This window comes from Pleurodeles waltl, chromosome 11, assembly GCF_031143425.1.
Source record: "Pleurodeles waltl isolate 20211129_DDA chromosome 11, aPleWal1.hap1.20221129, whole genome shotgun sequence".
In the NCBI taxonomy this organism is placed as follows: Eukaryota; Metazoa; Chordata; class Amphibia; order Caudata; family Salamandridae; genus Pleurodeles; species Pleurodeles waltl.
In genome coordinates this window covers 177,583,065-177,598,509 of record NC_090450.1, presented here as the reverse complement: position 1 = coordinate 177,598,509, position 15,445 = coordinate 177,583,065, and the positions used below count along the sequence as shown (strand labels likewise).

The 15,445-nt window shown below is 43.4% G+C and overlaps 1 protein-coding gene across 7 annotated transcripts in view; it reads right to left on the bottom strand.

Annotated features, from left to right (window-relative positions):
- The window catches only part of LOC138265564 (von Willebrand factor A domain-containing protein 5A-like), a 613,576-nt gene that overhangs the window by 132,657 nt on the left and 465,474 nt on the right, over positions 1–15,445 (bottom strand). For 3 of the 7 annotated variants that reach the window (XM_069213382.1, XM_069213383.1, XM_069213385.1), the window contains 2 exons: positions 14,286–14,381; positions 11,028–11,123 (listed from right to left, as the gene is read on the bottom strand). The exons of 1 other annotated variant lie outside the window; for it this stretch is intronic. In XM_069213382.1, the coding sequence (XP_069069483.1) occupies positions 11,028–11,123; positions 14,286–14,381 (192 nt within the window). Of the gene's footprint in view, positions 1–11,001; positions 11,124–13,795; positions 13,823–14,285; positions 14,382–15,445 lie in introns of all 7 variants that reach the window. 3 more of the 7 variants (XR_011199384.1, XM_069213384.1, XM_069213386.1) reach the window with 3 other exon arrangements.

Genomic DNA, 15,445 nt, shown 5'->3' with positions numbered 1-15,445 from the left:
TTCAGAGGATGGCCCTTAGATGACAGACGCGGCTGTCAATCTTGAGTGAGGCACCTGAAGGGATTTGAGACCATGCCCAAAATTTGAGCATTCTCACGGTATGTGCAGTCTGAACATAAGGACACTTAGTGGAGAAATGGTGGTAATTGAAAGCACAGAAGGCACTGGAGGCCAGGACACTCACTGTGGAGGAGATACAGACTACCAGCCTACATCTTTATTTATTGCTCGACTTTCTTGACCCACCAAAAATCGTCTTGTAGCCCAGGGAAACACTGGTCTATATTAATGGGCATCTTAGTTATTGCAAATGAATTGATGTTTGGACATAGGGAAGACCCAGCCTTCTGCCTTGCATGGCACTGACTGGGTGATTGTCAACCACTGGGAATTAATTATGGAGATCAAATACCTAAAACACTTCCATCACTGACAGAGGTAGCACTGAATTGCTGGAGTACATGAGAAAAAGATGGATGGAATGCTTGACTTCATCTCAGCCACAAATGATCACTCGGGCCGCACTTAAGTCCATCATTTTCCCTCACCATGCCACTCTAGACAGAGGATAGTCTTATGAACATCAGTACTGACCCTGCTCCTCAACAGAAATACCAACCCAAATTGCCAGGCAAATCCCCCCCCCCCCCGGGAAGGAAAACAAGCAACATGCTGGGCTCCTTTTTGAGGTGGCATGGTGGGCAAAAAAAACGATGATCTGTGGTGCAATCCTAAATAATTAAGAACTGTTAAGATTATCTGAAGGATTCCACCCCATCTCTTTTTTCAATTCCTTAGTTTGAAGCCTTAAGTGCAATGTGAATGCCAGGATGAGGGTCATGTGCTCACTCTACCACTAGAATCAAGCTGCCTCCTACTGAAGACCATTCAACTAAAAAAAAAAAAAAAACCTGTGAGAAGGGAGTGAGGCCTTGGAGGGTGCAGGGACTCATGCGAGAAGTACCTACAAGGTACTTTTAGCCCAGCCCTGCCCCAAACCCCCTCCTCCAAAGAAAAAGAGAAAAAGCTTGCTGGCCTGGTGCGGAAGTCCTTGGTTGTTTTCACACTCTTTAATGGCCTCTGCAGTTAAAAACCTAGAAAACAGGCTGAAATTCCACTGTTTACAGTCGTTTTCAGCTTGTTTTCCATGACATCATGTGATATCGGCTCCTCATTGGGTGACTGTGTGAAGGGAGCCGATATCATATGTCACACAGTGGCACCGTGTGAGTTGGCAGGTCTGCTACTGGAGAGGAGCAAGTAGGCTTGCCTTTGGATTTAAAGGAGACATGGCCAAGCATTTGGGCTAAACTGTTCCTATTAGAGCAGGACCAAGACTGACTTGCATGGCTGGGCCCTTTCTGAGGTGGCACGGTTGACAGAACTAACGCATAGCTGCCAATTTTTCAGATTGGTTATTTGTGACATTTGAGTGTGTGTATGAGTGACGTTCCACTGTGACACTTCGAGCTACAGGTTCTCGCAAGTGATTCAAAGCAGTGATCAGGATTTGAGTTTTCCACTACTCTTGCTAGACATTAACTTATCAGTCAACGTGTTCTTTGACCTCTATAAATGGCCAGGTTCAAAATGAAAATAAAGGATAACATATCAGTTGAAGCAAAGCCAATGAAAGTCATAAAAATGCAATGAAAACAAAGCATGATCAGTGTTACAGGTTAGAAGCCATGCAAACCAACATCCAGGCCAGTGAATAATGAAAGCAGACAAAACCATCAGCCCCGAAACAAAACATCAAATTCACCTAAATTAAGCAGAAATGCAGCAATGCGATTACTCCTACCAAATACAGGAAAGCATGGCTGTATTTATAACCAGATAGATCGACGCAACATAAATTGTTGCAATGGACAAAGTCAACACTGGAATCAGCCAGGTTATGCACAATTGCAGAAAGGAAAGTCATGGGCGGTAGACACAGATGAAACATCTTCAACGGCTCCCCAAAACACAAAGCCATGGTTAATCTTTGGGCTTAAACAGATCTTTTCCAGTATTGCTATTCCCAGTGCCTTACTTAGAGAAGCCATCTTGGCGCACAGCAGTACACGAAGGCAGGTTGGGACCCAGTGGGCAGTAATCCTGAGTAGAAGGAGGGGGCCCAAAGTAGCATAAAGGTGATTATTGTGCCACAAGGCTAAACCCTGCTTAATACCTGAAATCCAACAGAGGCATTGTGCCCAAACTGGGCAGTGCAAAACTGGTCACGTCATCAACCTAGCATTGTTGGGCAGCAGGCAGTGTTATCTATGCTCTAAACTCATCCTCCAAGAATTACAGAAAAAGCACTAACAGCTAGTGTCAGAAAGAGATACCCATCTAGTGTCGAAATTGTACAGTGTGAAACTTGAACAGGGACCGATCCAAGCTTTTCTACATTACCAAATTGTGAGATCCTAGACAAACAGTTTATTTCACAGAGCCTTCTTTACGTCCATCCTCACATATTAGAGTGCCTTCAATTATGTGCGTTATACAAGACACATGTTTTTAATAAATTGTGATGGTTTTAATTAATCATGCAATAAGGTTCCTTCAAATCTTTGAGTTTAGATGTACTCTGCACATGTATAACATGTCACGGATAGAGTACAAATGAATCAGAGGAAGGATAAGCATTCTGGGATTACCATACATTTTCGGTACTCCAAATAACACCATGGCTAAAATGCTCCCAGTAAATGACCGCCCCACAAAATACATGGACATCAATTGTACTGTGAGGTGTAAATTGGAATCCTCCTCATTGCATTTTGTTGCAGTTTTAATATAGTTTGCATGGGTGCGCTTTCCGTGGTGAGCACCAGTTATATTATAAAAGGTCTTTTAGGAACAGGAAGGTTAACTGATTGGCCCAGAATCACAGGATGTTGAGCCAATGTCAAGAGTTGAAGCTGGTTCCCCAGTCAGACCCCCCATGATTTTTCGGTTTGTTTTGGCAAATTTTGTACCCTCAAAATAAAAAAAGCAAAATTTGCGGCATTTTTCAACAGGCCCTAAACATTGCCTAGCACATAAATAACGTGGTCCTGATGTGGGGCCAGCAAACCAGCAATGCACTGAGCAGGGAGGACAAATGTCTAGTGCCTGAGAGTGCATATTTAATTTCAAAGTTGCAACCTCTGTCACGACCCGGCCGCTCTGCTTTCTTGCGTCAAATACATGGTGCTGGAGGGGTGCTCTTACTTTAGCCCCCTCTGTTCACCTCCCACCTTAAAGGTTGGTGGAGTAGGCTAAAGTAACTGTTCCATTCCAGCATCATGTATTTCACGCTAATTGTGCGTGATGGATGCCCCGGGGTTGAATTGGGATATTGTGTTTGGGGTGAGCGAAGATGCCTTCCACTGTGGGGGGTGTTGGGGGCCAAAGATTGCCAAAGCAGGCTGGGACATTAACATGCTTGTCTACCATGCAGTCTTTTGTTTTGCTATGTTACGGAGGCAGAGAGAGTAGGAAAACACCTCTCTCCTGCCAAGCCTCCTTTTACTGGCCCAACGCGAAAACGTATCAAACATTAGTGCGCAAATCCCTAGATCTAATCTGAGATTCAAAAGGAAGGGTGACCTGGACTCACTAAGAGAGGAGACTGAAGGGAGTCTGATGGATCCATGAGAACTGGCCACCTTCGCCAGACCAACATTGATCCCACTTCACTAGCTCCACAGACTCTACTATATATCTGTCCTTTGGAAAATGGGCAGAACACCTTTCTACTGCTGTAACATAGATGCCACCAAAGTGAATGCAGCTTTTTCTCAGCTTTTTCCATATTATTTGGGGATGTCCTGTAATCCAACGATACTGCACAACATCAAATATACTTAACGCAGCTCCTGGGAAAATCAATGGATTTATCCTCAAGCTGATACTCCTTAGCGTAGTATAGGAGCTTGGTGGATCATTGTAAGACATCACTTTAGTGGGTAAGGGATGTCTACTAGGTAAGAGAAAAAACAAATACTGAAGGTATGTCATAGGCTTCCTGCAGAGGAATGGGAGAGAAGGATGGACTGATGTCTTAAACATTAAAAACAACAATCTACAAGGCCTGTGGTTATCCTTGCAAATCTGAAAGCTGTGCAACCTCTGGGGGATCACTTCCAAATATCCTGAGTCAGACATACTGTAGCATTAAAAATGCGCTCCCAGTAACACTGTTGCATTAAGTTTATGTATACATAATGCCATATGGGACAGATGTATGTGAGCCATGTACTATATGCCTTGTTATCAAAAATTAGTAAAAAGGCAAACTATGCATACATCAGTCAGGTAGGGTGTGAAACCACTCCAATACGTTTTTATGTATGTATGTATGCATGAATGTATGTATGTATACATGTATGTATATGTATGGTATCTCTTTAGCCTGATCCTAGTAAAAAGGCAGTGGAGCACTGTATGGGGTAAAAGAAAAGCATAAAGTCAATGAGTGATAGGCAAGATTGTTGGAATTTGGATGGTTAATGCATTGTACTGTAATATTCTTCAAAGAGGTGAGTGTACAACTCTTCCATACAGCGTTCAGGCAGTCCATGGAGATGTTCAAGATTCTGAGGGCACAGACAGAAAAGGCCTGCTGCCTTGTTTTTTTCTTTTCTACACTTTTTAGTCTGCAGTCTGCTAGTGTCCTGGCTTTAGGTGTTAGTGTCCTGGCTTCAGTTGTTTAAACCACCAGAGATGATGAGCTTGGATGCAAGATAACTGGGGTGCTATTCATGGCGGCTATGTATATAAGGCAGCTAGTTTTGAAGTTTGTGCGGTCTGGCAAGGGGAGCTAATAGTATTTCATCAGGATCGGGGTGATGTACCAAGGATGACATGCGCACTACATGCTGGATGCTCTTAAGGGGTGCCAGTGTGGAGCCTTGAAGGCAATGGAGCAGGGCAGAGAGTACAGCTGCGTATCACTGACAAACTGGTGAATCTTGATCCTGTTATGCTGAAATCTGTGTGCAGAGCACCCAGTGGCTCCATGTAGAGGTTGAAGATTTCAGGACACAGTATAGTACCCAAGGGGACTCCACAGGTGTTAGGGATCTTTTGGGACCTGGAGGTGACCATGTAAACAAACTGGTGTTGGTTTGAAAGGTAGGTGGAGAACCAGTCAAGGGCAGTGGAAGTGAATCCCATTTGAAATGCTAGGGTGCATATGAGAGGAGGCAGGGTCCATATTCATTTGTGATCAGGAGGGCAACATCTATGATGTCTAAGCTGAAGCATGTTCTGAAGCCAGACTGATAGTCATGAAAGAGATAGTTATCATTGATGTGTTATTACAGTTGAATTTAGACTGCTCTTTCAATGATTTTGCAGATGAATGGTAGGTGAGTGATGGTTTGGTAGTTGTCAAGATCATCAGGGTCTAGTGTAGGTGTCATTAGGGGGTTGGAGAGTCTAGGCTGTCTTACGCCATTGACAATGGTGAGTATGGGTGAGAGAGAGTCCACAGACTGCATTTTGATGAAAGACGGGGTAATACTTCATCTTTATGGGAAGATGCTTTGAAGTAGTGGAGTATGTTGATGAGATCTATGAGGAATAAGGCTTTGAAGGCTGACCATTGCTTATCCTATGGGAGGGCATAAAAGATGAAGCAGACTTGGTGTATATTAATGTGCTGTGAGACCTTCTATATTTTTTCACTGGAGAAGAGGTTGATGCCATTGCACTTTTCTGTGGAGTGAGGGATAGGTGGGCCTGGAAAGAGGTAGATTCAGTGATTGGTTGTCTATAAGGGTGTTCTCTTTCTGTTGGTGGCTTAATTGATGGTGTTGGTATAGTACTTTGCTATGGCTGATGTGACAAGCTGCCTGCGTGTTGTGAGAAAGGGTTTCAGTATCACGAGGGCATCAGAAGTCCTGTTTTTCTAGCATGTTTATTTCCTGTCAGCAAATGGATTGTTTATTTTCAGTAAGGGCTTTAGATTTCCAGGGTGCAGGAGGCTTTGCTTGCATCTTTTAACCGGGGCATGGATCTTCATGTAGTTTTCAAAAAAAGGGTTGATTTGTTTAGAAGGGTTATGGCGTGGAGTTAATAGGGGGAGAGCTGAGTCCAATATTTGGTTGTCCTTGGATAAGTCTTTGACAGACCTTCTCTTTTGAGATGACCTTGGTTTGTTGGTAAGATGATGAAGCAGGAGATAGGGATGGCAAAGTGGTTGTCCAGTCCAGTGGTAGTGGTAGTTTGCATTGGACTGTTGGTGATGTGAAGAAGCTAAAGTGAAGGATGTGGCTTTTGGAGTGCGTTGATTGTGTGACATGCTGTACCACTTTGAGTAAGTCAATGAGGTCGCAGACAAAGGCCCATATTTATACTTTTTTGCACTGCATTTGCTTCATTTTTTGACGCAAAAGTGGCGCAAACTTACAAAATACAATTATATTTTGTACGTTTGTGCCGCTTTTGCATAAAACAAATGACAGAAATGCGGAGCAAAAAAAGTATAAATATGGGCCAAAGTATCTTGTTTTTTTGTGCCTGGGTTGTTTGGGAAGTTGAAGTCACCCAAGAGGGTTGTGTGGGCATGCTGGATTGACAAGGTGGTGAAAAGATCTTAGAATTCATTAAGGAAATTCTGGTTCTGCCTTGAACCCTTTAGATGAGGTGGATGATAGAGGTCTGAGAAATAGAGAGAGGGAAATGGCTTGTCAGCAGCTCAGTGGAGCTAAATGTTACTTATTGTCTGTGGGTCAGAAGCTAGGAGCATGTATGAATGACAGCGAGGCCTCCTACTTGTATGCAGTACTGCAGAGCGAGCATTAATGAGCATGAGCTGAAATGTGTGTTCAGTAGTTTGAGGGTGTGTCGTATTTAGTGGGATGCATACGAGGTTGAGCCTATGTGTTGTGGGAATGTTAGGTGAGTGTTTGGGTCATCTAGGTGTGGGTGTGATTCTTGGGAATGGCAATATGGGATGCTGGGTGAGGTACGTGATTATATCTTACCTTGTTGGTTTCAGTGCAACAGCTGTTCTGGCCCAAGGCCCCTCCAGGCCCAAACAGGTGATGATAAGGTCAGTGCAAACCATCTGATGGGGTCACCCAGATGATGAGACACCCTGTAGAGTTGATTGAAGAAGGGAGAAGGCTAGGAGTGAAGTCACTTCCTGTGCAGATGGATGATGGGAAATGTAGAGATGTCACTTACTGTGCAGGTGGATTATAGTCCTCTTACTTGGCTTGTTTCAAAGATGATTTTGGCTAGAAACCAGTGAACTCACTTCCTGTGCAGACTAATGATGGGAAATCCAGTGATGTCACTTTCTGTGCAGATATGCAATATGGAAATGATATTGTGGAAACCTATGTGTGAAGTTAGGTTGTTATGAAGGCCTGTCATAGGATTCTTGTCATGGGGACAAGACTGCTGGTTTCGGGCGGCAGCACCACCACTTGTGGGTGATTGAGTCAAGCCCACACCGTTTGGTAACTGTAGGCCTAACCCTTTCGGCTAGCTAGCAGCACTTTACCCAAACCTAGAAAGTAAAGCTGATTTGTAGCAGCCTTACCCATGACACCCTTTGACTCCGCAGGGAAGTGGTGGTTGGCAGTTCTTACCCCTTTCTCTTGTTTCTCTCATTAGGACAGCTCTCACGCACATAGGCAGACAAAGAAACGCAGGCCAGTTTTCAATGCATTTATTGAAAAGACTGCAATCTACGATAAAAGATATACGCTGCATTTATTAGGAAGATGAGCTATAGCACAATCAGGATCGTTACCATAAGTGAAAAGGAAATAAACAACCCTAGATTGTTGGAATAAACATGTGCATAGAAATCCTACCCAAATGTCTAGCTTCTAAATGAGCACATAGTGGTGATAGCCCAAATCTGTCCGTACTTACTTCATGGAAGGACAACCCGCCCCCATTACCTGAAAATAGGGGTCTGCCTGTTGTTTCATTGGTTGGTTGCAGAGACGGGGCAGAATTCAGCAGAGTAGCAGTGAAACGGCATAGAGCACGGAGGGCTGAAGTGGCCTCTCTAACTTTCTTTGACCTGTGTGATATTTTTATAATAAAATGTGTTTGCGTTCTGAGAGACAGGCCAGAAGTGATCATGTGTCTAAGTGTTGGGCTGTTTGTGCACTCTTGCGGCAGCAATACTAAGCAGTCTTGGGCAGAGGTACATGGTGAAATGTCATAATCTGTAAAATTACAGTAATAACAACACTTTCGCAGAATAACAACTGATTAAGGAAAATAAATCATCCCCGCTAAAAGCAGGCTGTGCTAAAATGAAATAAAATTAATACATGAAAATAGAGTATGTAATTAGGTAAAAGGGCACAGGCCTCAGCCAAAGCTAAAATATGTGTGCCAGAGAAAGACTCTAAAATGAACCCATGCCAGGGCTTGGTAGCTGATGATGTCAAATACCTCCGAGATGAGGTGTGCTAGGACATGAGTCATTGCTGTCAGTGTTGAACATCCCAACGATGATAGGAAGATGTTGTCTCAATATGATGTGGCCTAAAGAGTCATGAAATCGTGAGAGGTCATGTATGGTGACTTTAATGAAGTGTGAATACTTTGATGAACTGCTGGGTGGTATTAGCAGAACAACAGTTGACAGCCTAGTGTCTTTGCCATCCTGTCTGCTCTAGTTAATTTTCGCCTTAAAGAATTTGTTGTTCGTATTGCACTAGTCAATGGATTTTGTGGTGCAGGAGTGCCAGGTTTGGAGTCAATGCAATTTCCTGTAGCTTTGAAGAGCCCTTTACATCTATTGAAATGAGCTGCCCCTTGCATGAGTATTCTTCGAGTTGTACAGAATGTTTTAATTGCCTCAAAATCTTACTGGAGTTGCATAGCAAGAGTCAACTTGAACATGGATGTGTTGTGTATATAGTTATTTGCATGCATTGAGGATGCGTGTGGGTCAAGAGCACACATGTGGGCACAGCCAATGCTCATCCAACAAGAATACTCATCCACCCGGCACCTAATATGAAGTGTTGGAGAGAACCCAAACAGCAGATATGAACTGCAGGGCTCCACCAGAACACTCAAGGGATCCTTTATAGTGGGACAGACGTTTCGGCATAGAGGAGAGAAAGAAGGCCCCTTTGAAGCTTAGGGAGTTTTCCCTGCACTTTCCAGACTCACTGTTTACTGGAAAGGTTATCTACTACATATTAAAATGTAGTAAGGTGAGACAGCAGCATTCTCTTTGTACCCTTGTTTTGGGTTTCTTATAACAAGTGACTCCCATGCAGCATCACACTTTTTTTCTAGTACCCTGCAACATAAAACCGTCAATCAATCAATCAATCTGTACTTGTAGAATGCGGCTTACCACCCGTGAGAGTAGCAACAACGAGTTATTAAAATTGAGACAAAGGATCTTTTAACCTATATTACCACCTTTAACCGGTTGGTGGCCGAAACACGCTGGCCAAAGGAAAAAAGGATATCTCTGCTCTACCGAGGTCTGCAAGATGACTTAAATGATGCCCTATCCCACACAGTTGATTTGACGATGACTGTCCCATCTTTATAGACTTAGTGGTGAAGCTTGATCATTGGGTGGTGAACGCAAGGGAGAAAGACCCAAGGGAGATACTAGGGTAATTTTTGTGAAGTCTGAGCTAAAAGACACTGAGTCCAAAATGGTAGATACAGAACTCATGCAAACAGGTGGACTTATAGGCCCACTCTCTGTCGAAGAAAAAGATCGCCAGCGTAAACTGAAACTTTGTCCTTATCGCTATAAGGCTGAGCATTGAACGCATGAATGTACCTCTAAACCCAAGAAAACTGGAAAGACGGTGGCCTGTACAGAGAATCTAGAGATATAGGAAAACTAGAACTCTCAACTGGGAATGAGATCACCTGGTTGAGAAAGGAAAATAACCAGATATCCCAGTACTTAGCAAACACCATAGCCAGAATCCCATAAAATCTTAATTTTTGCGTAACTCTCATATTAAGTACACAACAAAGGCAGATCCTCCCAATGTTAATTGATTCAAGTGCCACAGGAAACGTCATTGATTTAATCTCAGCACAGAAATGATGTACCCCAAAAAACTTAAAGAACCAGAATCAGTCCGTGCAGTTGATGGTTCAGATCTCTTATTTAGTCTTATCATGTATCACACTAACCTTTTCACGTACCTCTGGGGTCATTCTGGGAGTACCGTGGTTAGAACACCACAACCCAAAGATTGACTGGGCGCTTCAGACTGTTACCTTAGACTCTGTGTACTGACAGATGACATTTTACCAGGACGCACACCAGATTTGGTAACACTCCTACACGTGCTGCCACTGGGCCTCTCACAATGCCCCTCCTATCAAAGCTCTATCATGTTTTTCAAGATGTATTTGATCCTGTCAAAGCAACCCAGTTACCACCTCACAGGACCTTTGACTGCTGCATCAATCTACTATCAGGTGCTACATTGCCCTGCAGTAGAGTTCATGTGCTCACAGAGCCAGGAACAAAATATCTCAAACAATACTTAGATGAGCTCTTACAACTTGGTTTTATACGACATTCTACCTCACCTGTCGCCTCTCCACTTTTCTTCGTGCCTAGGAAGAATGGAGAATTAGGACACGTGTAGATTACAGGGCAGAGAACAAGGTCAAAGTGAAAAACAGATTTCCTCTACCACTCATTCCAGTCCTTCTAGACCACGTCTGCCATTCAGTCATTTATACCAAGTTAGATCTCTGAGGGACTTACCATCTTGTACAGGTCAAAGAGGGTGTTGCATGGAAGATGGTCTTTCAAACTACATTTGGTTTGTTTGAATATACCGTTATACTCTTTGGTCTGTCCACTACCCGAGAGGCGTTCCAGTACTTTATTAACAATGTACTGTGAGATTTATTTGGATATCTGTGCTGTGGTCTATATAGACAACATCCTCATTTATTCTAACAGTGAGGCCAAACACATTCAGCAAGTATCTGCTATCCTCCAGGGTTTGAGGGAATACTCACTATTTCTAAATTGGATAAGTGTACCTTCTTCATAGTCAGATTCCACTCACTGGCGTCTGAGCTCCCGATTTGGCCTCCAGCTGTAACCAGCTCTCCAGAGTTATCTCCCACTCCAGGCCTTCCGCTTCCAGCCGGATCCTCATGACCTGTAAGAGACAAGAAAAAGGTAAACAAGGGTAATTGTGAAAAGGCTCCAGGTAACACTTTCCTCCAGCTTTGCAAAAATTGTCAAGAACAAGGTATTTAATGGTGATTGTAGTCACCCATAGCCAAGCGCAAGCTTTGCCAGAATGAACAACTGGTTTTAGGAAAGACTGACAACAGTCTGGGCTCACATGACTGAGACTAATCTGAAGCCAAGCAATACAACATAGATGTATAGGGTAAGAACATCTGGGCTAAGAAAATGCCATTTGCCTCTATTTGACTAAGCATTAGTGTGCCGTGACACAAGTGCCCTTACTACTACTGTTGACATCAGTTAAACAACTTGAAAGGGACTAATTAAACAGTACATTAATGACTGTAACTATCCCTCCAGGCACTACATTTTGGTAGCAGTTAGCCCTTGATTCAACGTGTGCCTGAGAGTGAATTAAGTGGGTAATCGAGGTATGTGCCGGTTATGTATCATTGTGCTTACTTCTGAAACTCCTTGGGTTTAGTACTTCAAATACACTAAATGTGCTCTGTTCCTACAGGCATACACCCAATCGAGTAACCATTCCAGTATCGACAGTCACCAGTGACACTCTGAGGCCAAGAAAGCGCATCCTGTTTTGGTGGGTTTGCTTCTGCGTCTATGCTGACCCCCCTCCCCTTTGGGAACTACCACCGCCTCAGTGTTCCACTTTCTGTTGCCGAGGCTAGTTCTCAAATGGCGCTGGGTTCAAACATCACCAAATCGGAACCCCCTGGAATTGAGGTGAGTGGCTTGTGACAGAAGACCAAGCCACAAAAACTAAAGTTTCTATTGGGTGACGTGGGCGATCAAAATCAGATACACACACATATGAATTGGGCCAGGTCCTAGGTGTTGACGAAGCAGGAGCTAGGGACTTAACTCAGGTTCTACATTCCTTACAGCTATAGATGCATAAACTAAGAGAGGAAAACTCAGAACTAATAAATGAATTATCACCTTACAAGCATAGGTTTGACCCACGGAGAGAATCTACTTCAAAAAGGACTCACCCCCTCATTAACCCAGCTAGATTTTGGGACAAGAACAAAAACACGGTCCCACCATATTCAGTTCCAGATACATCGACTCTATTCCAAGTAAATCTGACTATGCCTGTCCCAGTGGCACCTCTGTTTCTTCGGGGACAGTGCTAAGTTCGCAGTTTTCATTAGCCAATGCCACTTACACTTTTTGTGTAAACCACAATCCTTTCCTAGTGACACAGCTAAGGTCGCCTTTGCCCTTTCTTATCTGGGCGGGATGGCTGCAAACTGATCCATACCATTATTCATGACCAGTGATCCCATTTTTGTTAAATGGCCGGCTTTTAATGCAGCCATGACCTGGTGTTCGCCAAACATGTTCATTCAGTCTAGCAACAACGAGTTATTAAACTTGGGACAAAGGAACTTTTAGCCTATATTACAACCTTTAACCGGTTGGTGGCCGAAACATGCTAGCCAAAGGAAAAAAGGACATCTCTGCTCTATCGAGGTCTGCAAGATGACTTAAATGATGCCCTATCCCACACAGTTGTTTCGCCCAATGATGTTCCATCTTTATAGACCTAGTGGTGAAGCTTGATCATTGGGTGGTGAACGCAATGGATAAAGACCCAAGGGAGATACTACGGTAATTTTTGTGAAGTCTGAGCGAAAAGACACTGAGTCCAAAATGGTAGATACAGAACTCACGCAAACAGGTGGACTTAGAGGCCCACTCTCTGTGGAAGAAAAAGATTGCAGGCGTAAGCTGAAACTTTATCTTTATTGCTGTAAGGCTGGACATTTTACCCACGAATGTACCTCTAACCCAAGAAAACTGGGAAGATGGTGGTCTCTATAGAGAATCTAGAGATACAGGAAAACTAGAGCTCTCGATTGGGAATGGGATCACCTGGACGAGAAAGGATAAACACTAGATTTCCCAGTATTTAGGCAACACCATAGCCAGAATCCCACAACATCTTACTATTCGCGTACCTCTCATATTAAGTACACAACAAAGGCAGATCCTCCCAATGTTAATTGATTAAAGTGCCACAGGAAACCTCTCTGATTTAATCTTAGCACAGAAATTAGGCATCCCAAAAATCTTAAAGCAAAAACTAGAACCAGTCAGTGCAGTTGAAGATTCAGATCTCTCATCTGGTCTTATCATGTATCGTACTAACCTTTTGACCTTGTTGTATGACAAAAGCCACACTGAACAGTTAGCATTTGATGTCATAGACACACATACCTCTAGGATCATTCTGGGATTACCCTGGTTAGAACACCACAACCCAAAGATTGACTGGGCGCTTCGGACAGTTACCTAAGACTCTCTGTATTGTCAGATGACATGTTACCAGGAAGCAACCCAGATTTGATAACACTCCAACACGTGCTGCCACAGGGCCTCTCACAATGCCCCTCCTATCAAAGCTCTATCATGTTTTTTTAGATGTATTTGATCCTGTCAAAGCGACCCAGTTACCACCTCACAGGACCTTTGACTGCTGCATCAATCTACTATCAGGTGGTAAATTGCCCTGCAGTAGAGTTCATGTGCTCACAGAGCCAGAAACCAAATATCTTAAACAATACTTAGATGAGCTCTTACAACTTGGTTTTATACGACATTCTACCTCACCTGTTGCCTCTCCACTTTTCTTCGTGCCTAGGAAGAATGAAGAATTAGGACACGTGTAGATTACAGGGCAGAGAACAAGGTCAAAGTGAAAAATAGGTTTCCTCTACCGCTCATTGCAGTCCTTCTAGACCAAGTCTGCTATTCAGTCATCTATACCAAGTTAGATCTCTGAGGGACTTACCATCTTGTACAGGTCAAAGAGGGTGATGAATGGAAGACGGTCTTTCAAACTACATTTGGTTTGTTGGAATATACTGTTATGCCCTTTGGTCTATCTAATGCCTGGAGGCGTTCCAGTACTTTATTAACAATGTACTGTGAGATTTTTTTGGATATCTGTGCTGTGGTCTATACAGACAACATCCTCATTTATTCTAACAGTGAGGCCAAACACATTCAGCAAGTATCTGCTATCCTCCAGCGTTTGAGGGAATACTCACTATTTCTAAGTTGGATAAGTGTACCTTCTTCATTGTCAGATTCCACTCACCTGTGTCTGAGCTCCCGATTTGGCCTCCAGCTTTAACCAGCTCTCCAGAGTTATCTCCCACTCCAGGCCTTCCGCTTCCAGCCGGATCCTCATGACCTGTAAGAGACAAGAAAAAGCTAAGCGAGGGTAATTGTGAAAAGGCTCCAGGTAACACTTTCCTCCAGCTTTGCAAAAATTGTCAATAACAAGGTATTTAATGGTGATTGTAGTCACCCATAGCCAAGCGCAAGTTTTGCCAGAATGAACAACTGGTTTTAGGAAAGACTGACAACAGTCTGGGCTCACATGACTGAGACTAATCTGAAGCCAAGCAATACAACATAGATGTATAGGGCAAGAACATCTGGGCTAAGAAAATGCCTTTTGCCTCTATTTGATTAAGCATTAGTGTGCCGTGACACAAGTGCCCTTACTACTACTGTTGACATCAGTTAAACAACTGGAAAGGGACTAATTAAACAGTACATTAATGACTGTAACTATCCCTCCAGGCACTACATTTTGGTAGCAATTAGCCCTTGATTCAACTTGTGCCTGAGAGTGAATTAAGTGGGTAATCGTGGTATGTGCTGGTTATGTATCATTGTGCTTACTGCTGAAACTCCTTGGGTTTAGTACTTCAAATACACTAAATGTGCTCTGTTCCTACAGGCATACACCCAATCGAGTAACCATTGCAGTATCGACAGTCACCAGTGACACTCTGAGGCCAAGAAAGCGCATCCTGTTTTGGTGGTTTTGCTTCTTTGTCTATGCTGACCCCCCTCCCATTTGGGAACTACCACCGCCTCAGTGTTCCACTTTCTGTTGCCGAGGCTAGTTCTCATAGGGCGCTGGGTTCAAACATCACCAAATCGGAACCCCCTGGAATTGAGGTGAGTGGCTTGTGACAGAAGACCAAGCCACAAAAACTAAAGTTTCTATTGGGTGACGTGGGCGATCAAAATCAGATACACACATATGAATTGGACCAGGTCCTAGGTGTTGACGAAGCAGGAGCCAGGGACTTAACTCAGGTTCTACATTCCTTACAGCTATAGATGCATAAACTAAGAGAGGAAAACTCAGAACTAATAAATGAATTATCACCTTACAAGCCTAGGTTTGACCCACGGGGAGAATCTACTTCAAAAAGGACTCAACCCCTCATTAACCCAGCT